At 38.7% G+C, this 21,932-nt stretch overlaps 2 protein-coding genes across 2 annotated transcripts; one reads left to right on the top strand and one right to left on the bottom strand.

Moving 5' to 3' along the window:
* Positions 1-1,741: 1,741 nt before the first annotated feature.
* Positions 1,742-7,578, bottom strand: bloc1s6 (biogenesis of lysosomal organelles complex-1, subunit 6, pallidin). The gene is made up of 6 exons (XM_032561253.1): positions 7,441-7,578; positions 7,144-7,261; positions 5,319-5,481; positions 3,727-3,814; positions 3,531-3,617; positions 1,742-3,452 (listed from the first exon to the last, which is right to left on the bottom strand). The coding sequence occupies exons 2-6, from the start codon at positions 7,196-7,198 to the stop codon at positions 3,333-3,335; spliced, it is 513 nt and encodes a 170-aa protein (XP_032417144.1). The 5' UTR covers positions 7,199-7,261; positions 7,441-7,578; the 3' UTR covers positions 1,742-3,332.
* A 562-nt stretch (positions 7,579-8,140) lies between these two features.
* slc30a4 (solute carrier family 30 member 4) lies at positions 8,141-21,122 on the top strand. Its single transcript, XM_032561411.1, has 8 exons — positions 8,141-8,282; positions 8,603-9,146; positions 11,899-12,045; positions 14,446-14,599; positions 14,811-15,072; positions 17,564-17,669; positions 17,764-17,898; positions 19,986-21,122. The coding sequence occupies exons 2-8, from the start codon at positions 8,723-8,725 to the stop codon at positions 20,138-20,140; spliced, it is 1,383 nt and encodes a 460-aa protein (XP_032417302.1). The 5' UTR covers positions 8,141-8,282; positions 8,603-8,722; the 3' UTR covers positions 20,141-21,122.
* The last annotated feature ends 810 nt before the right edge of the window (positions 21,123-21,932 follow it).

Genomic DNA, 21,932 nt, shown 5'->3' with positions numbered 1-21,932 from the left:
TTCATAGGGACCTCAAAGAGCCCACAAATCTAGGCTCTTCTATGGCTTTAGAAGAGCCTAGATTTGGGTCGTCAACGGCCAGATCTAGGGTAACGCTGGTGGTCCAGGTGTTTGAACCTGCAGGGACTTCACCAGGTTTAGTGTAAATTTTCAATAGGAACCTCCCTTCATAATAATCAATGACCACCAGCTGGGGCAGGGAGGAAATCTCAAAATTTGGTGCAATGCAAGTTGGATGACTGGTGAGGGCTCATTTGGCTTCTGTGATGTTTAAATTGTATCATGTTGTTATTTAGACAAAATGTTAAGAGTCCAAATTTAATGAACTCAATTCACCAAATTTCTGAAATAAAACAGACTAAAAACACAGCAGTTCTACGTGTAACATACTCTAGCTGTAGCTAACTTCCACTGATTGTTTTTGTCACAAAATCTCACGTTTCCTAAACCGCTGTAATGTTTTAGTTTCAACAACATAAAAAAAAAAAGTTTGTAAAGTTACCCTCAAATCTGTGTCTTTTACTCATTCCTTTTGTTAGTGAGATGCCAAATTGCCCCGACCTCAGAATTCACCATTAATGTCCACCCTGTGCTACAGTCCAAGACAAACCAAGCGGGGGCAGTTAGAGTCAGAGTCTTGTGGGCTTTGACTCAACTTCCTGCTGTAGTAGCTGAGGATAAAATTGGAGATTTATGTGAAAGGGAAGTGGGTGTGGCACACACGGGGTTGGTGTTAGGACCGAGACTGAGAGGAATGTAACCTACTTTCTCTGTCAACAAACTCCAGTTTTGCGGCTGGTCAATTTTTACCTGTGTTTACATGTTAAAAAAAAACACCCAATAAGAAACAAGTTAGTTTGATAAAGCGCTACATGTAAAGGGAATACGGTCAAACGTAAGTTATAACCGTGCGTTGCCTGGCAGTGCGAAATTCGCTTCCGCTTAACGAGCGCGTTTGTTTAATGAGAGGAGCTGTTCTCTGCTGCCATCTAGTGGGCGAAAATTATCATTACAGCTCCTATTAAAAAAAATAAAAATAACTTCTCAGACACTTAAATATTCCTTGAGACCGGCAAAACCCGAAATATTAGGTTTTGGTTGTGTTATGGCAAACACGACCATGGGGGAAACTGCTTAGTTAAACATGTGAATGGAAAATTGACTGCGGATGTTTGCCAGAAAAAATGTGCACAAGTAATATGGATGACAAAAGTCGAAAAGGATGATGAAATAAATCCAATTCAAGAGGGGAGGTTAAGAAGACTGCAGCTGGAGTCAGAGGTTCAAGAATCATCACACATGCACATCCAGAACACAGTCAAAAGTGTCTTACCTGGGCGGAGGAGAAAAGACCCGGCTATATTTAACACGTTATTTTCAGACGAAAGCATAATTTTCATTCTGCTTACAAATAAAAGTCTCAGTCTGAAGGAGCTGCTTGAGGTCCAGCGTTGACTTTCCATACAATGTGATTATTGGGGGTGATCCGCTGGTGTTGGTCCACTAGGTCTATAAACTAGAGTTAGTGCAGTTCTTTATGCAATATTGTCATTTTCTGCAAACCGAATTTGGGGTTTTCATTACATGTACGCTTAAAATATATCAATCTGTGTTTAATGAAACTATAACATGAGCTACTTCTCTCAGAACGAATAACTGAAAAAAGATTTTTGATGATTTAACTTCTATTATTGACAAACACCGTAAATTATTCAGCAATAAGAGAAAAATCTCACCAAACCAGTGATTATGTTGCTTTTATTATCAACTCTACAAACCCTAGAATTTCAAACAAAACTAGTGCATAGAAGGCCTTTACAAAAAAAATTATATATGTCACGGAGATTTGGAAGTGACGTTTACAGTTTGGTACATTTTACCATCTATTATCATAGTACACAACCCGCAATCTGAATTAGAGCAGGAAAGAAAAAAAGATTTACACAGCATACTTCTTTTGTTCCATTCAACACTAACGGGGCTGACGGCCCATATTACAACGCATATTAAACAACACTTTGACAAAACACAGCAGATGCAGAAGTTCTCCTAGATTATTATCTGTCAAAGAGTCAGAGGATGATTTGTTCTGCTTTACAAACATGCGCATCGTCAGAAGTCAAACAGCATTTTGATGACGTAGTTCAGGTCTTTGGTTTATGGTGTCCTTGGCTAAATCAGACAGGAACAACCGAAATCAAGGTTCTGCAAGCTTTTTACTATTTCTATTTACTATGCACCACATTAAGTGTTTTATTAAGGAAACCATTTTCCAAAGTGTGCCGCAGATTTAAGGAGGTCTGAACTGAACGGAGGACAACTTTTCCAATCACCTCGGTGAATACTGTTTTATATTTAAACTTCTTGGTCTGTTCAAAATGGTTTCTCTTGCTGGAGAAGCAGTAAATTCAGCAGGGAGTGTAAATATTTTCCACAAAATACCATAGAAGTTAGGCTTTTTAGTAAATGTAGAAAGGCCAAAACATGAATCCATACTGATAAACAGCTGTAAAAGTATTAAGATAAACCTACCTTTCATTGCAGCACAATGATGTAGTTTTTTATTTTTTGACACATCCAACCTTTCAGTAATGTACTGATATATTAAGAAATAAAAAACACCATTCTCCTAAATGTTGGCACCCCAAACAAATTTTATAACAGAAATCTCCCTGAGGAATTTCCTTTTCATTTCCTTCTAGGTTTTTGAGAATATGAAGGGACTTTCACTTAAGAATCCATAAATGTCTCTAAAAAAAAAAAAGGGGGGGAAATTTAGAGAACAGGCTATTCAAGCCAGGCATATGAGTGTTTATATCGACACGTCATACAACTAAAGCAAATAGATGCACAGCTAAATCTGCCCGAACACTCAGAGCGAGTCTAAACGAACCGGAACTGTAACAAACAAGGCCGAACAAGAGGAAGTCGGCTGCAACATGTTTAAAATGGAAATGACGAGGAAAGTAAAATCAAAAATCTCAAGAGCACACTTTTAGAGAACCGCAGCTTAAAGTGGCACGACGTGGTCACCAGGTTGCCATGTTAACAACTTAATTTATGTACATATATAGTGTGTATATAGTCTAGATAAATTTGGAAATAAAAGCCCTCCATTGCAAAACTGACTCTAAGCAGGATGCAGAGGAGCTTCTCCAAGTTCCTCCACAGTTTTTCACAAGATCTGTATTGAAACCACGCGCTGCCTGTCCGATTATCCAATGAGCACTTTAGAAAATGGTTACAGGTTTGTGTCATTGATCGGAGATATGTAGTAAACAGAGTAAGACATGCAAGCCCCATAGAGCGGTTCTTTAACATCGTCGGGTTCTCTACGTCCTTTTAGCCGGTTTGGCGATGAGCTGCCTCTCCCTCTCCAGCTCCCGCTCACGCTGCTGCTCCTTCTCCAGCAGCTCCTTCTGCTTCTGCTGCTGCAGCTTCAGAGCTCTTTTCTGAAATCCAACAACACCAAACACTTACCCAACATGCCATCAACGCACTTTTAGATCTCTTTTCGCTGCGACAGGTACCTTTAGTTTAGTTGTCTTTTCATGAAGCATGATCATCTCCTTTCTTATGTTCACCAGCTTGTTCTGGTAAATTTTGGCTTCTGTAAACTGAAGAAGACAGACCGGGTTAGTCCTCCGTTCTGATCCACGGAGTCCAGAAAAAGATCAAAGCGAGAGTAACGCAGGCGAGAATATTTTTTTTGAAGTCTAAACACACCAGCGAGTTGAGGTCCAGCAAGGTGTTGCACTCTCTGAACTTGGTGACTTCTTGATCCAGTGTGTCCAACAGTATCAGCTGATTTTGTCTGGTTGGAAATAGAAAACAAACACAGAATCGTTTAGAAATGTAACATTCAGAGGAGAAGCAAGAGAAGTTTGTCATTAAAATTGTCAGAAGCATAAAAAAGTGACCAGATGTGCCAAATTTTGATGACTGGATGAGAGCTAGTGAGAGTGTTCAGTAGGGTGAGATTAAAATAGAAATAGGCTTCTATGTCTGCCAAGCAACATAAGGAGGTCACAAAAAAAAAAAAGATAAATTGAAATCAGCCGCTGCAGTGTACAGAAAATAGGGTACGACGAAACGAGGACAAGTTCACTGAACCCAAACCATGAGGTTCTTTTAGAGGGAAATGAAAAGCATGGTGTAAGAGGTGTCATGGTTTGGGAATGCTTTAGCCTACCATGAACATGTCGTGTTTCAGAGGGGGATAAGAACTAAGTGTGAAACCATCTATTAACAGCTAAAGCGGAAAAAGCCCCAAAGAACAAGAAATGGCTGAAAAAGAAGAAATGAAAATTTCTGGGTTGAGTTGAAAGGGGATTTACAGCAGATTGATCTTACTGAAGTACTGAGTCTTTTTTTTTCTTTAGAAAAAATCTAGAGCAATAAAGAGAATAGAAAATCAACATGTTTTAATGTGACATATTATATTTATAGTTTCATCACTTCGCACAGAAACTAATAAGCACCAATAACAGAAAGCTGATCCACCCATGTGCCCTGTTGTTTATGTTTTGAATGACTCATGTTTGTTTCCTGTGAAACATGATATCTATGCAAATTGCCAATCAAGACAACTGAATGCTGTGCACATCAAAACATGTTTTGCATATTCTTGTTCTGTTTCACTGCAGCATTGACAGATTTTTCTTTAGCTGTTCTTTCACATCTGTTCCCCTTTTGACTCCTCAGGCTAGCTTCTGTTTGGCTTCAATATCCAGAAGGTCCACAGAAGGCCATTCGACACATTACAGCAGTGCTTCATTGCTACAATTATCACTTTGGGGTCATTTTTTTCTTTTTTTTTACTCTTAACAATACAATTTTGATCCATCCTTTCTCATTTCTTCTGTGTGAACACGCTAGTCCATCTGACACCTGTTCAATTCGATTTCCTTCCAGGAATAAAAGCAGCAGAATCTTGCTGCGTCATGAAAACGGATTGTTTTTGCTCCTGATTTAGCTCACTTGCTTGCAATTTCTATTTAAAACAGACTGGATGGGCTCAAATGTATTGACGTGCGAGAACCAGAAGCGTCTACTGTGTCATGTAACAGAAAAAAGTTGCAAAGCCAAAAGTACACCTTTTTTTTTGGACAGCTTCAATCCCTGAATAAATGAAGACAGAATTTGAAAAGCGTTGTTTTAATTTACTCGGGTCGTCTTTGCCCGTTAGCTAAAAATGTTGGATGACTTAAACATATGTAAAGAAAAAAACAAACGAAATCTGTGAGGCGGCAAATACTTTTTCTCTGCACTACGAACAGGAGCGCATACGTCGAAACACAGAAAATGCAGAGACGCACGTGAGCTCCTGCAGGGCTCGTTTAGAGTTCTGTAGATCTGGTAGGTAGTGGGAGAGGAAACCCTCGGTGAGTTTGTCCACTGCTTTCTGATTCACACAGACGTTCTCTGCAGGCGTGGAGCTTTGCAGATCCGCCGGCTGCTGCTGCTGCGTTGCCCGGAGATCTGTCAAGCAAGGTCAGAGAGCTCAAACATCATAAAGACGTACAGTCATACAGACAGTTAGTGAGTTTTAGATGGTCACAAAAGCACTGACATTCTTACAATCCGAAAGGAATCCTTTTACTAATATTTTGCTTTAACAGGAGAATTTAACACATTTTTAATAAAATTAAATATTAGACTATGCAGTTGATGCTAAAGCAATTTTAAAACATTTATTTAGAGTTCTTCTTTTGGAAAAAAAAAAAATTATCCAATAAGATTCTTTCTCCGTTATCCACCACAATTGAAACGTTTTCTACATGAGCGGCATATCCGTGACACAACAAAAGAGATCCATAACATAAATTCACAAGTGTTCTGAACGTGTGATCTGATAAAGTTGTCTTTGTCTGTTCTTAATCAAAAAGTGGAGAGGTGTTTTGTTATCTGCAATATAATGAATAAAATATTCCTTTATCACTTCCATATTTATAACCACAAACTCTATGACTTGTTGTACTGCACCAACACAAAGTGGTGTATAACTAAAGCGGAAGGAAACGATATATAACATTCTATATTTTTGACAAATGGACAATTGAAAAGCATGGCATGCATTATTATTATTATTGAGAATTCTTTACTCTTAACACATGAAATCAATTCCACTTGTGTGTGTGATTTGATTTTAATATAAATCCAGCTGCCCCGTGGTAACTCTGGGGGACCTTCAGAGATCCACAGCTCAGGTGGGAGATGCTGTTGACAGAGCAGCTGTTGGTGGTGAACTCAATTGGTCTGATCTTAATGGAAAATAGACAGAGAGGTAGTTTTTTGGTGAAAGAAAGTCCCAAGAATCCTTGTTCACAGTTTGCCACAAGCTGTTAAGAGCAGAGAAACAAACATGTGGAAGGATGTGAAGAAAACTGAGCACTTTGAATACTTTTACAAAGCATTGCAATTCTATAGCCTCAATCAGATCAGGGCAAATCTATTACCTTCAAACTACATCAGGGTTAACTTAATGTTTATTTGCAAATGTCAGACGCTGAAATACAGGAAACTCAAATCTGAGCAGGGATTTGGGCAACAGGGGTATTAGTTTGTTCTGAAGCAGGTCTCTTGTAGTTGTAATCTTCCTTGGAATGTAGCTCAGTGTTTGCTTTAAACAAACCAAACACATGGAAACCTGAAAAAATACCCGCCGTCTTCCTGAAGCTTTCCTCTCCACTCGTGCAAGCAAACTGCTTTGTGCTTTTAAATAAAGCTGCAATTGTGTTTCACTGCGCAGAGGCACGCAGGCTTGGACCATCCAAAATGCTGTCTACATCGTTTTAAACTGTGTGATTGTGAGTGGGAATAAAAATAGCAGTAGGATTGCAACAGGTAAACCTTTTATGGATGCAAACTCAACTAAAAACTCACCTGTTTAGGATTGTATTTGAAACTTAATCAATTACAAATGTATTGATGGAACCTGACTTAATGTCATGTTTTGATTGTTGATTCTATGTTGCATTGTGTTTCTGTGTTTGATATGATGTAAAGCACTTTGAAATGCCTTGCTGCTGAAATGTGCTATACAAATAAAATTTGATTGATTGATTGATTGATTGATTGATTGATTGATTGACAATGGACAGACACAGATTGTGCAGAGACATGTTTTCACTGTTCATGTACCTGGAAGTTCATTCTGGGACGACGGTCCTTCATCTTCCATCCCCTCTACCTCCATCTGCAGCTACTCGGTTGACCCGCCAACCGAGTAGCGTCGAGCGGTCGGATGCGACGCCTCTATCTGATGGAAATAACAAGTTAAACGCCTGCATATGAGTCACAGAGGAATGCAGTGTCTCCTGACTGTGCAGAGGAAGAGCAGCTAGCTCATTGAGCTTCTTTAAATGGCAGGAACACGACAATCCTTGGTCATCACTGAACCAGAGGCTTCACTGAAAACTATCTTAGCCAGGGAGTTACCTGTTTAGGCTTCGGCTGGACAGCAGCTGTCGGTTCGGTTGGGTTGTGTGTTAGGCACTCAGGAAAAAAAAAAGACAAATCCGGATATTTTCGATTTGTTGTAGCATGAGACAACATCATGTGACCTTTGCGTCATCACGTGATCACGTTCCGAAGGTGCCAACGCGACGGAGCCGGCTCCCTTTGCCGACTCGTTTACAGGAACGATTGGAACCGACTCATGTGATGGGTCTTTCCTTTCTAACTCATTTTTCTCTTCTGAAAATGTGTAACTAGTCCTGTTTTTATGGTAATAAAATCATCTGAAATCATTTCCCAAAATCAATTAAACCAAAGAATTCCTGCCCTACAAAACATGTTCAAAATACCCCCCAAAATCTTATTTGTGAATAATAATAATAATAATAATAATAATAATAATAATAATGAATAATTAATAATAATAGCTGTAGGTTATCTACGCAATATGGAAGCAAATTTGTCCTAAATTGTTTCGGAAGTTGGAGAACTCTGAGCATCAGACTTGAAGCGTAAAAACACTTTCAGTGGCTTAAAAGTCTAGAAACGCGCTGTGTTACAATTTTAAAGAAGCATAATCGTGAGGAAACTAACCTCTAATGGGGAATTCCACTCTGCACGATAACAATTATTTCCGGTGAACCTAGCCAATTGATATGGATCCCAGGAAAGAGCCGGAAATCCCATGACTATCATCAACCGAACAGAAGCAAAGTTCCCCGTGTTTCCTTGCGGAGCTAAGGTGGTGCCACGGCTCTGGCGTTGTTTACTCAGTTACTGTCGTGACAGCGGAGTAAGTGGGTCCTGCTGAAAACTCTCTATCAGTAAGTATTTCTCGAGTGTTTGTTAACAAATTGTCACATTACAAGAGCTGCCCTTCAGTCCGAAAGTGACAGGAAAGCTAACATCTGCTTGCTAGCTTGTCACTGTTTGGCCGGTGCTGCTTTTATGAGGGCAGGTGAACTTTCTCTGCTCAGGTGAAGGCGTTAAAGGCACAAAGAAGATTAAAATAAAAAATTATTGAAGTTTAGTAAACAGCGACTGTTTTTTTTGGTTTTTTTTAGTTTGTTTGTTTGAACTACTCAGTTGTACAAACATGAAACTCCTCTCTGTCTGTGTTTGACATCACTTTCCTTGTTGACAGGTCGGAGTAGACGTCCAGCTTTACCATCGCGCTCCATTATAAAGATGTGAATGATTGCCCAAGAGGACAGGGACTTAAACACAGAGCTATCGACACACTGAGCCCCGGTAATCACTTAACATGTCAGGAGGTAAGCTCTTCGGCAAGGTGCGGTCCGCCTTCAGGAGGGATCGCAGCGACTGGAGCCTGAGCGACTCGGCTCCCTTTGACTTCTCCGACGAGCTGGTGGAAGATGACGAGGCCCCCAAGTTCAACAAGCTGAAGGTGGTCGTCTCCGGAGAGATGTCCGACTACTCGGCCGGGGCTCCGTCCAACGGGGTGGCGGTGAGCACCGTGGTGGTCCCGCCTGGTGGTGGAGGAGATGAAGAAGATGATGATGACTCCCTGCTGGACTCCTCGTCCACTCTGGGCAGCCCTGGTTTGAACATGGACCCATGTGACAACTGCAACAAGAAGAGGGAGAGGATCAGACACAGGAGGGTGATGAAGAGGCTCATCGTTGCAGCTATACTGTACTTGCTGTTCATGACGGGGGAAATTATAGGTAAGAACCACAATGGGAAGGTGGCTTTCAATGTAAATGACTAAAAGATCCAAACATTATTATTATTCTTTTTTTCTTTTTATACTTGAACAATTTCTGTATGCATGCTTAACCACCTCCTTTTTGTATGCAAATCCTTCAAGTTTATTTCTTTAACTAAACAAACTCTAGATATGAAAATGCACCCAGTTGAAAGTGAACTGCCTTAAGAGTAGCAGCTGGCCCCACTGTGAATCACATTCACCAGTGCTGCCCCAAGCCCTACCCCTCCCACTCATCCCTTAGTAGTTAAAATATCCCACTGTGAAACGAGACACTCCCTCGCGAAGCAGATGCATCATCTGTTCTCACTGTTTCCAATTACATAGACATAATATGACTTAATATGCCTGGACGTGACATGCAAGCAGCCATCAACCCTTCAGCCGGCATCATGTGTGAGCTGTACATCATGTTAAAATGTTATTCCCTCATCAAAAACATACCTGGAGTGTTGCCTTGATTCTTTCATGCGTGTTTGAGAAATCCTTCCTCTGCAACTCAGCTCCTTCAGACTAGCCAGCAGCAATTAGCAAACACCTGGTGATGAAGCTGAGCTCATTAGACTAGCTCAGCTTCTCAGCGCAGCGCTGGTAGAAATGTTTAGCAATGTTTGCTAAACATTGCTAAACATTGCTAAAGGGCTAATATATATACAGTACAGACCAAAAGTTTGGACACACCTTTTAATTCAGTGAGTTTCCTTTATTTTCATGACTATTGACATTGTAGATTCACACTGAAGGCATCAAAACTATGAATAACACATGTGGAAATATGCACTAAACAAAAAAGTGTAAAACAACTGAAAATACCCCTTATATTCTAGTTTCTTCAAAGTAGCCACCTTTTGCTGTGATTACTGCTTTGCACACACTCTGCATTTTCTTGATGAGCTTCAAGAGGTAGTCACCTGAAATGGTTTTCACTTCATAGGTGTGCCCTGTCAGGTTAATAAATGGGATTTCTTGCCTTATAAATAGTCATGAAAATAAAGAAAACCCATTGAATTAGAAAGGTGTGTCCAAACTTTTGGTCTGTACTGTATATATATATATATATATATATCACTTTTTTAACAACTGAAATTCACATAGTTATTTGGTTGTGCTATAAAATGGCACTATGTGCCTGGAAAACGCATAACACTGCCCCTTTAAATAATTGTGCCAAAGTAGAAGAGTTTTTCATACATGCTGGAAATATTCTGACTTCAAAGACCGTCAAGTTCATTACATTTTTTTAACACTCAGTAATTCATTTTATTTTTGCCTAATGCACCAGCATACAAGAAGCTAGATATTTCAGTAGTTTTGCTCTTGTGATGATGCTTTTTAAATAGAGAAATAACGCTGTTATTCTTCCTATTTATTTATATTTTGGCTTCCTGGGAACTGGATACGATTACACAAACTTTTAGTTGTAGCAGTTAAATGTTTGAAATGGAAAATGTTTGGCTCTAGTGCGTTTTCTAATGCCTGAATAATAAGCATACCAAAAGTATTATATTGGAACTCTTCAATATTCACATAATGCTGGTTACTGTGCAAAAAAAGATTGCTTTGTCTCCAAGTGTGTCCCTAAAAAGTTTTAAATATCTAAAGAGTCCCCCATACTTTCCCCCTTGCCCACAGATGTCCTTTAAACCACAGGGCTGAGGGCAGAGATGCAGCAAGAAGAGAACATTATCTCCGTAACATTTATCTTGTTCTTCTTGCTCTCTGCTGAAATAATTTGTATCAATCTGTTATGCAGTAATTATGACGGGGCTGCCTGGAGTTACTGGAGTTTTTTTTTTTTATTGCTGCTGGCCAAACGCTGATTTCTTCCTGGAAGACCAAACTATTAAAGGGATAAATCTCCCGTAAGCAGCCTTTGAAATTAATCTAGTGTTTGTTTTCTTTTTCACCAACTAATAAACTAGCTGTGAAAGCCGCCTTCAGTATCTTCATCAAACATTAACCTCTATGAAAGAAGACCATACAGCTGTCTCATGCGGGAGTTTGAACTTTAATTTGTTGTATAAATCAGATCTGAAATTGTCTCACCATGCAGTAGTGGCAGTCTTGTTTTAACTTCAGTACAGAGTGTGTATTTGACGGGTCCCCATGCAGGAACTCCCTCCCTGTCCTCGCTCCATTTTTATACTTCCTTCAAATTTCCTTTTGTCCTGTTAGCTGTCCTTTGTTGTGTCCTTCTACTTTCCTTTCTGTCCTCAACACTTCAGTCCTAACCCCTTCTGACCTTATTTCCTTTCTTCCTCATCTTCTTTTACCTGTCCTTCTTTACTCTTCTTCCTTCTTCTTGACCTTACTTCTTTTGTCCATTCTCCCTCTCGTTCTTTATGTTTTCTTTCCTTTCTATTGTGTCTTGCCTCTGTGTAAATCCTTTCTTTTATCCCCTACTGGCCACCACCTTCTTATTATCCTCCAGTGCTTCTTTACTAAATTCAACCTAACTAGCATTTAACAGTATCACCAATGTTTCTCATTTGTTAGATTTAATCTATTCTGCATTATTTTATTAGTTTTTGCCCTATTTTCACTGTTTAGTGTGAAAATCTTTAAAATAATTCCCATTACACTGAACAGCACCAATCTCAGTTAGCTGGGATTTCCAAGTTTCAAGTTAGCATTTACAAATGATTTTTAGATGGCCAGTCTTAAGCATTTTTCACTCTAATTGCTCTCATTTTCCTCCATTTTTTTCCCAGGTGGTTACGTGTCGAACAGTTTAGCAATAATGACTGATGCTGTGCACTTGCTAGCAGATGTGGTTGGTATCTTGTTTTCTCTGCTGGCCCTGTGGCTCTCCACCAAGCCGCCCACCAAGAGATTCACCTTTGGACTACATCGCCTTGGTGAGTTGCAGAGGCAGCTAAGCTGCTCTGCTTTTGTTTTTGTTTTTTTTTTGTTTTTTTCTGTCACTTTCGCTTTGTAGCTGTTCCCGCTGTGGCATTTCATGTTGCTTTTCCTGCTGAGTAATCATTTGGAGAAGTGTATTTTCAAGTGTGCTCAAAGGAGATAAGAATCCAATCTCTTTTATTGCATGGAGGCCAACACACTGGCTGAATGATTGGGGCTGTATAAACACTATAAAGACTTTATTAATATTGGGAAATAGGCCATCGCGATAAACGGTAAATCAATTAATCGTACGATAAATTAAAACTATCGACGTCATTTTAATTATCGGCATTATCGTCTCTTCCGGCCTTTTTCTCTTTCTGTTAATGACACTGAATAAAAAAAGGCTCAACTCCGGTGCTCTCCACTGATCCTCCCTTCCTCATTTCCTCAGTGTAAAGCCCAGCGCACACTACACGATCTTAGAGCTGTCGGCCGATTGTCGGCCCATTTTCAAAACCTGACAGATCACACATGACCCGACAGAAATCCTAGGTATAACGGTTCGATCGGGTTCGTTCCTGCCATGTGGTGTCCAACAATGGGCACAAAATAATGGCTACAAGTCCAGTGAACTAATTTTAAAACCAGACATTAATCAATGCTTTACTACAATCTACCTGCAATGCATGTGGCTAGTTTCAGCGTAAAGTCCTGACTGAATGAAAATCATTATAACCTATTTACGTCACGTTAACGAAGAACAGCTGAAAAGTTACCGGGTTTATCAACTGCGGTAGCAATTTCGCTCCAACTCCTCCTCTTGTCATTTCTATATTCTTTGCATGTTGAATAAACATTAATGTTGTTTCCACATATCATCTCCAATGTTCACTGGACTGTGTTGCGTCGTGTCAGCTGTTTGGGATTCCCCTCCGTAATTTCCCCTCAGAAAGCGCTGAGGAGAATCCTCGCTTTCTAATTGGCTGCCTGTCACATTCAATAGGCTGCGTTAAGCTCCCAGTCGGGGAAAAAACCCCTGATTTGGATCTGAGCGGCAACGACGATCTACCGTAACACACCACACAATCTTAGAAAGACCAACGATCTAAGATTGTTGTAAGGGGAAAAATAGGAGCAAAAAATCGTGTAGTGTGAAATATTGCATCAGGTAGTCGATGTGCCCATCTTCTCTATTTAAATCTAATTATTACTGAAGGGCAACATAATATACACACTTCATAATCTTTTGGTTGAATGCAGTATTTATTTCCACTTTTACTTTTATGTTGTTTAGTTTTTTTTTTCAAGTGAGTTTTTTGTTAATGGAAACTGAGAATCCATTTTATTTTTGTTTTTGGTTGTTTTGTTTATTTTGTTTATCAGCTCCAGTGTTAAGTGTTCTTTTGAAAATAAAGTGTATCTAACTTTGGCAGGAAATCGCATGCATTATTATGTCATTTCCATTAAATCAGTGGAAAAAGGTCTTCAAACAATATTATCGTTTATCGTTTAATAATTTTTGAGACAATTAATCGTTGAGCAAAATTTGCTATCGTGACAGGCCTATTGGGAAAATAGTTATAAAAATTCATTTCTCACACAAACTCATAATCATAGCCTCCTAATTTCAATCGTCAGCAGTAAAATAAATTCTTAAAGGCACAAAAACATTTTAAAATGAGAGAAAACGCTTCAGAAACTTCTTTGAAAGAGTTGCCTTTATATTTATGCCTTTGTTAACACAGTCAATACGATTTAAACAAAACAGGAAAATGAAACCAGCAGCTACAAATGAAGAAGCTGCTGAAGATAAAAGAGTCCAACTTGATTTTCTGTCTGCCTCTCATTAAACTGGATCTTAGTTCATTACATCGCTTCTTCATTTTAGAACTCGGTTCTTGCAGAAGAAAAGATTTTAAAAAAATTATAAGGCACTTATTGTTTTTGCATCAGATGTACTGTATCTTTTTAATGTTTTAGTAATTTAAAACACGATTATTTCTTTAGAAGTATTGTAAAGGTGAGATTTTTTATGTGTTTCACATTACTACACCATAATTTCTTTATTTTTTTATTTTTTTTGTGGTACAACAGCAGTTTTCTGTTTAATTTCCTCGAAGGAAAAAAAAAAAGATGAGAAATGTGAGAAAAATATGGAAAAATTCAGAAACAATTTTATATATTTTTAGAAAATTATTATTATTATTATTAAACGCACAAATTAAGCTGGATGGTACAGTTGCAGATCAAAAGCCATTGTGTGAGATTGAGTTGCAAGAGAAAGTTGCAACTGGATTTCTGCTTTTTTTTTTTTTTACCCGTTACTGTAACATTGTTAAAAGACAAGTGTAATATGGTTTTAGTAAGCGTGTGTCTCTGAGCTGGCGTCTGATTGTGTGTGGTTGTTGTAGAGGTGGTGTCGGCGGTCCTCAGTGTGCTGCTCATCTACATCCTGACGGGCTTCCTGCTGTACGAGGCCGTCCTGAGGACTGTGCATCAGGACTTTGACATAGACGGGGATGTCATGCTCATCACTGCAGCTGTAGGGGTGGCGGTTAATCTTATGTAAGCATGGCCATTTTTACAAAAAAAAAAAAAAAAGAAACCTATAAGATACAGAAAAAATGTGTAAGTTCAGTCCAAAGTGCTGCTGCCTTTACTGCACAGACTTCAGGTGTTGATCTGTAAGTTAATGTTACCTGAAGTCTACAGGATCGACTGTGGCGCTTTAGTGATTTGGTCAGATGTGTGATTTAATGTCTTTTTGTCTTTTCAGAATGGGTTTTCTGTTAAACCAAGGCGGCCATCTCCACTCTCATGGTCACGGTCATAGTCACGGTCATAGTCACGGTCATGGTCACGGTCATGGTCATGGTCATTCCCACGGTCCGGCTGCTCCCTCAGGTTCACACCCGGCCGGTTCAGGTCAGCAGAGGCCCAGCGGCAGCCTCGCCGTTAGAGCGGCCTTCATCCACGCTTTGGGAGATCTCCTCCAGAGCGTTGGCGTGCTCATAGCTGCTTATGTCGTCCGCTTCAAGGTGAAATGACCAGTTCCAATATTCCTCCTGAAGTAATAGTTCAGATAATGTAAAATCTTTTGCAGATTTTTTTCACTTCTTTTCTTATAGCAAAGTTAGGGTAACAATACTGAGCACACAGAAATTAGCCTGTTTTCAACATTATGGTGCAATCCATCATTCATGAAGCAACAGCGCGTTGCCCTAGTTTGTAGCCTCTTTGTTAATCCATCTGTCCCTGTTTACATATTGCTCAAACAGCATTCAAGCAGCGTTGTGGTTGATGAACCCAAAACCAAACAAGTCATAACACGCCTGCATGCATCTTCCTGCTTTTATTGTAAACTAAAACAGGTTTTAGTGCATTAGTTTAATTAAGCACGATTCATGCACAGAGCAAATGTGAAATGTGACGGCCTAACCTCCACATGAAATGTAACTCCTCGTATCAGTCTTCCTTTTCGCTCTCCTCCCATGTACTGTTCAACAAAGGCAACTAGTGCCAAAAAAAAATCTTTACCCTCATGTTATGTTTATTTCTGAGGAACATCAATAATGTTTCCGGATCAATTTGACCCGTCGAATGTTGTTCAGAAACCAAAAAGAATTCTTCAAAACATTTTTGTATCTGACTATTAACTCCAATACTGACCATTTCAGTCAATATTTGTGCACTGGTGTTTTTTTATTTCTCACAGATAAAGGATCAATGATGACGATTTACTCGTTTTTTTCTAAAAAAAAAAAACAACTACATTTTTTATGTCCACTGAAAAAAACCTACACACAAAAAGCAATGGTTATCTTGAAATTGTTATATATATATATATATTATAATTTTTTAAAATATATTTTCTTTTATATTCAATTTAGAATTTTTTTTCAAGGAGTGATCTCTATATTTGAACTGGAGACACCTGTTCTGTTCTCGGTCAAATTGACCTGCTGATTAAAAATCAAGACCAATGAGTCATGAAGATTTGTATTGAAAGTAAGCTTTATTCAACCACTGTTTTTGAACCAGAAATGAACCAAACAACAAAATAAGATATCAGGAACATAAACACAGTGCATGTATGTTTGTGTATCTTCACAGCCCACAAATAATGTCACCGTGTTGTGATAGGAAACACCACGCAATGAATAAAATCAGAAATGCCACAAAATTAATAGATGGAAATGACCTAGATGCTTTAGTTTTGTCATCTCCACGGCATATGAGGGACATGTCATCACAGTGTGAAATGTGCAAATGAACTTTGCACATTTCACACAAGTCATGCTCGTCATCAGATGGCTTGTAAACCTAAAGAATAAAATAGCTAAAACAATTTTGATGCTAATGTGTAAAATGAACCATTTTCATTTTATATGTAGATTATACCTAGTAAGACAAAAGGAAAAAGTTTCACGCAGAAAAAAAATTTTCAACTATTTTCAAAACATTTTGAACTTCAAAATGGGTCAGTTTGGCCCGTAGCATAACATGAGGGTTGAAAAACAACATGGAGCTTTATAGTGTTTTATAGAGTCATATATAAATATAAACATGACTTTTATAGAGTTATATATAAATATGACTCTATAAAACAATGTTCAATAAAACAGCTATTATTAGAAATGACTAAGGGTAAGTAACAAATGTTTCTCGGAATAATAATAAAACAGACATTCAAGTCACAAAAAGGCCTTTGCACTGCTTTTGCTGCTCTACATAATAGATATAATAATTTAATATTTATATTTGACACAAATAATAATTAGATTTTTGATGTCATGTTTTAAACTCAAGCAGTAAAAACCTTGTTCTGAATTCTGGAAAAATATTAAAAAGTTAATACTTTGACGTAAAACATCTTTAAAACATGTCTCTTTGTTTCTGAAAAACAAAATATTCAGTTTGATGTGCAGCCTAGGCATTTTTTTATGTTGAACCCTCCATAAATTTGAATTTGACATTCCTAGTAAATGAATAAATATAAGGTTTTTATAACATCCTCTGCCAGGTATTTTATCACAGAAAAGTTTACATCGGTGTATCAGGAAAACAGATTTTCACACCAAGTAAAGGTTTCTTCAATAATCAGTTTGAAGCCTGTTGTATTACCGGCAAGCTAAGTCCAAGAGTTGCATGGCACTTGTCAAAAAACATGTAACACATAAGCTTTGAAGTTCTTAGATCGTTTTATGGTAATTTGTGTAGGCCTTGAATTTACGCCAGTCCTAAAATCCTCTTAAAGTCCTAAATGCCACTCATTCAAACTTGCAGAAATGTCAGTTTCTCAGAAAATTGAGTGGATTTAATTTGCTATTCTCCATAATCATCAAAATTAACAGATACCGGCGGTACAACTATATCACTGTATGTTAAGGAAGTTTTTCTTAAATTAATAAATTATTTAAATTCAGTTTTTGATGACATTCTTGCTGAGCTTTACCTGCATGTAAAGATTGATAACAGTGAGTTGCAAAACAACAGATTTTACTCAACGCAAATGTCTTGACTTCACAGCCGGAGCTGAAGCTGGCGGACCCCATCTGCACCTACATTTTCTCAGTTCTGGTCCTCTTCACCACAGTCCGCATTATTCGAGACACAACAGTCATTGTACTGGAAGGTCAGTCCAGGTTCATTTTCCCTGAGCTTACTTTGGTTAGCTTTTATGAATATGTTACAGCGGGAGCTCTGGTGACCATTTTCCCGTCCTCCAGGTGTTCCCAGACATTTGGACACTCAGCGAATCAAAGAGGACCTCCTGAAGCTGGAGGACGTCCAGTCTGTCGACGAGCTGAATGTTTGGGCTTTGACGGCTGACAAGACCGCAGCGCTGGTGCACTTGCAGCTCAGTGAGTATCTACAATAAAGATGGGATGAAATGGAAAGATTTCAGGCAATTCAGCTCCAGTTTAACATGCGTTACTTTTCAGCATGCCAGATCAAAGTCCTTTGTTTAAATTGAAAACGTAACCTAGAATGGAAAGATCTCCTCAGCATATGTACTGAGTATAATCAGATTCTGATGTAAATTTATTAACATTTTTCCTTTATCGGCTTGATGTAGATTGGTTGCTGATTTGGCAGTAGATGAAGTGTCGGTGACCTGAAAGGACAAAAGGCTTTGTGCCATGTGTCAGTGTGGCCTCTGGAGTTTGTTCTTATCTTTGGCCTTTGGTTTAATAACTACGCATATTTAGACTTTACAACAGGAATGGTGCTTAGTGTGCTGATACATGCTGTTATCAGATGTAACACTTTAGAACAGTGTTTCCCAACCCTGGTCCTCAAGGCACACTGTCCTACATGTTTTTGAGGTTTCCCTGCTTTAATGTAACTGATTGCAGTTCAACAAACGCCTGTTAATCGGTCATCAATTGAAATCAGCTGGACGGAAGCAAGGAAATACCTAAAACATGCAGGGCAGTGTGCCTTGAGGACCAGGGTTGGGAAACACTGCTTTAGAAAACCCTGTAAACTTCAGCCATTAACAGACCATCTGATGTTCCTTATTTCATGTCATGAAAAGTCCCTCCACTGTCTCATCCAACAACGAGCAGGTTCATGGATGAAAGACACGTACTCTCCAACACTTAAAGCGCTTTACAATTTGCATTTGAATGTATTTTAGATGAACACTTCAAAGTTTTCCATTAGCTGCAGATTGGACGGCAGAGGGCGCTGTTCCTTCATCTCTGTACCAACTCACTGGCTGCCTTATTCATAATTTTGTTTCTATTGGCAAAACTTGACTGGTTTGACTGGTGATGGTGTGAAAACTTTTATTGTACGCAGCTACAAGTGCACATATATGTGTATGCTGTGGATATTAAAGCACACACAAAGTGGTGAAGAAAATATTCGAAGCATTAATGACTGGCCATTATAGTAAATGAGTTGCTGTACCAAAGCCAATCCTTTTGGATCTGTGTGTACGGCTGTGGATGGTCTTGTGTTCCCTCACTTCCACTCTGGTTAAGATGTACAGTCTTGTGAAAATATATTCCCCCCTAATAAATATGTTTGATGCTCTATTATATTCTCAAATCTTTTAAGTGTGACAGAAATTTGAAAACCTTTGGAGTTTGGGGAAATTTTCATGACACTGTATAAAAGAAAATTAATTTGGATTCACAACATTTCATACATCTGGATTTGTCTGTGTTCACTATGTTCTCGATTTAAGTACAAGCTGCTTTTGACTTGGAAACACACTCAGGTCTTTGTACATGAGGTACTTGGGAACATAACCATTCATAATCCTCTAGTCTTGCTTTGGTAGATCCTGATTCAACTTTAAAGTAATTTAGTTTTCCACTATTATCCTTAAAAAAAAGACAGTAAGTGCTCTATTTCTCCCATCGTGCAGCAGAACGTTTTTAGCCCCATCTTGCTTACTCAAGTAGATGTCAGCCTTATGAAGGAGTGAAAATGATTCTTGTTGTACAGACGGCACATGCTGGATCGACCAGAATGAAACTTTAACAAGAACAGGCTTTTCGTTTGTTCCAGCTTATCTCTCTGTACAACAACTGACTCATCAGAATACCTCCAGTGGTAACAGTTGTTTTTGTTGCGAAGGTATTCGGTGGAGTCAGCTATTGTTAGATATGTTGTTTAGGAGGGAAATCTTTTATATGTTAAAACAAACTGTGGCATGACTATTCTTGTCATTTGGTCTGGATAAGCTAGAAATAAAGTGAGGGAATGAATCTGTGTGAGACTCCTTATACTCTGTTCTCAAAAATGAAACTATAATTAGCTTGGAATGCAACGTTGACTTATCTAACCTCTTGGACTCTAAAGATTTTCACTTAACCTGGTAATCTAGTATGAGATATTTTTCTCTGCAGAAGACGGACTATTTTAAAATCACTTTCTTGAAACTTAAAATCCACATCTGAGCTAACTTTGATCATATACACCCCTGTGTTCACAGCTCCCTCTAGTGCCAACAACTGGGAAGACGTCCAGGCGAAGGCACGCCACCTGCTGCTTCACACCTACGGCCTCACCAGATGCACGGTGCAGGTCCAGAGCCACAGACAGAGGACAGTACGGAACTGTGCACAGTGTCAGCAGCCCAGCGTCTGAGAGTCTCTGTTTCATTGACATACGCGGTCCGTTCCAGTGGAGGCAGGGATGAGCGCACACGGAGGGGCTGGGATGTCTTGGCGCTGCTCGGTGCCATTGCAAGAGCTGAAGTATAGAGACAAGGACGGGGAAAAATGGCGGTGCCTAAGTGCAGTCAGTGGAATGACAACGGATGCGCATTTCTAATTGGAGGAGAACTGCAGCCTCTGGGGGACCTAATGCCCTATGCTTGCATTGCTCTCATTGGGTGGAAAATGATCTCTTATGCTGAGAATAATCTGAAAACTTGACCTTAATTCACCATTAAAGCCTACTGCAACGGGTGATTTTTATTTGTATTAAAGTATTTTGCTTTGTTTCAAATGATGTTTGGTTATTAAAAGGTGTTTCTTCATTCTAATGTGTTGAAGCTGGATGCTATGATTTTAATGTAATAGAGTGGAAATCAGCAATTTTGATTTGATTTTGGAATCACTGCATGCAAGCTAAACCTTTTCATGGGTTATGAGACTTGTGTATCAGCCCCTCACTTTTTTATCATTTCTATTTTGTCAGCATTACACCTCATCAAATGTGTCCACCTGAAGTCTGTTACCAGGCAGATTTCTCTCTGTAAAGAAAATCAATGGTGAATATTCCAAATATTTCAAAAGTAACATCATGGTTGCTCCACTTGCATAACCTAATAATTTACTGACTATACAGTATTAAGAGTGCTAATGATCAATAAGACTGATATCATTGACAGACAGCATGAGGATATAAGTGCAGATCAGTTTTAGTGTTCAGAGCAAAAGCAATGACATGCACTGAATTTGTTATTAATGGCGTTTTCTGAAGAGTTGAGACGATGTAAGAGGGGGAAACCTAAATCTCCACTCCCCCCAAAAATAGTATGAAAAACTGGACCACAGTTTTGGTTAAATAAAGTTTTCAGTTGTGTTTGTTGTACTGTGTTATAATAAAGTAAAGCAGCAGCCAAGTGTTTCAGAATGTCAAATCTAATAGAATCAGCTTCATTGTTCAGATTTGTTCACTCAAGCAAGGGACTTGACTCTACACACTCTCTTAACATATACACATTTAATATGTGTATTTATATACAGAGAGGCAGAGGACACAACAAATTAAAAATGAAATGATATATATCCATCAGTGACAGCCGGTTTATGCAAACGGTATTGTGTGGCTGAAGTGTGAACAGATAGTGTCCTGTATGTGTGGGGTCTGCAGAGATGACACCCAAGCCCGAGAAAGGCCGGACCTGTAGGAATAAGAAATTACGTATATAGAACCTGTTTGAAGTAGGCTCAAATATCTCAATAAGCTACACATCATACCTCAGACTAAATTTATTGAGGAACACATAAACTAGAAAGTCATTATCAATCTAGAAAGGGTTACAAAGCAAGAAAATAACAATGAGAGCTATTATCCTTAAATAAATAAAATGTATTAGAGTGGGGAGGTCACCATGTGCCTTGATAGTGTAATGTAATGTATAAAGTAATGTAAAAGATTTGTAAAGCTGCTAATAGAAAATTAACTTGAACGGTCCAATTCAACAGCCAAACATTTATGCTAGCGTCTTTGTGTTTGTGTGAAACTGAGTTTAAACTTTAAATGAGTTGATTCTCATCTCTGTGTATTTCTGAGGTATTTTGGCTAAAAAACGCCGTGTTTGATAACGTTTGATAAGAATAATTAAAACTTCTCAATGTTTGACATTGTCTAGCAAAATGTTTTTATGTCAGGCTACAAAGCTGCTACATCGATGAGCTACTCTATGCTG

The sequence above is a fragment of the Xiphophorus hellerii genome, chromosome 4, assembly GCF_003331165.1.
Source record: "Xiphophorus hellerii strain 12219 chromosome 4, Xiphophorus_hellerii-4.1, whole genome shotgun sequence".
In the NCBI taxonomy this organism is placed as follows: Eukaryota; Metazoa; Chordata; class Actinopteri; order Cyprinodontiformes; family Poeciliidae; genus Xiphophorus; species Xiphophorus hellerii.
Note: the sequence above shows the minus strand (reverse complement) of the source record. Positions and strands in the feature narration are given on the sequence as shown.

Bases quoted from the DNA above. Each gene is read 5' to 3' on its own strand.
- bloc1s6 (XM_032561253.1), bottom strand. From the start codon at position 7,198: ATGGAGGTAGAGGGGATGGAAGATGAAGGACCGTCGTCCCAGAATGAA. The intron at 3,815-5,318 runs GTGCGTCTCTGC...ATTTCCAACCAG, and splicing joins CGAGCCCTGCAGGAGCTCAC to ACAAAATCAGCTGATACTGT. The intron at 3,453-3,530 runs GTACCTGTCGCA...GTTGGATTTCAG, and splicing joins AAAAGACAACTAAACTAAAG to AAAAGAGCTCTGAAGCTGCA.
- slc30a4 (XM_032561411.1), top strand. From the start codon at position 8,723: ATGTCAGGAGGTAAGCTCTTCGGCAAGGTGCGGTCCGCCTTCAGGAGG. The intron at 9,147-11,898 runs GTAAGAACCACA...TTTTTTTCCCAG, and splicing joins CATGACGGGGGAAATTATAG to GTGGTTACGTGTCGAACAGT. The intron at 14,600-14,810 runs GTAAGCATGGCC...TTGTCTTTTCAG, and splicing joins GGGGTGGCGGTTAATCTTAT to AATGGGTTTTCTGTTAAACC.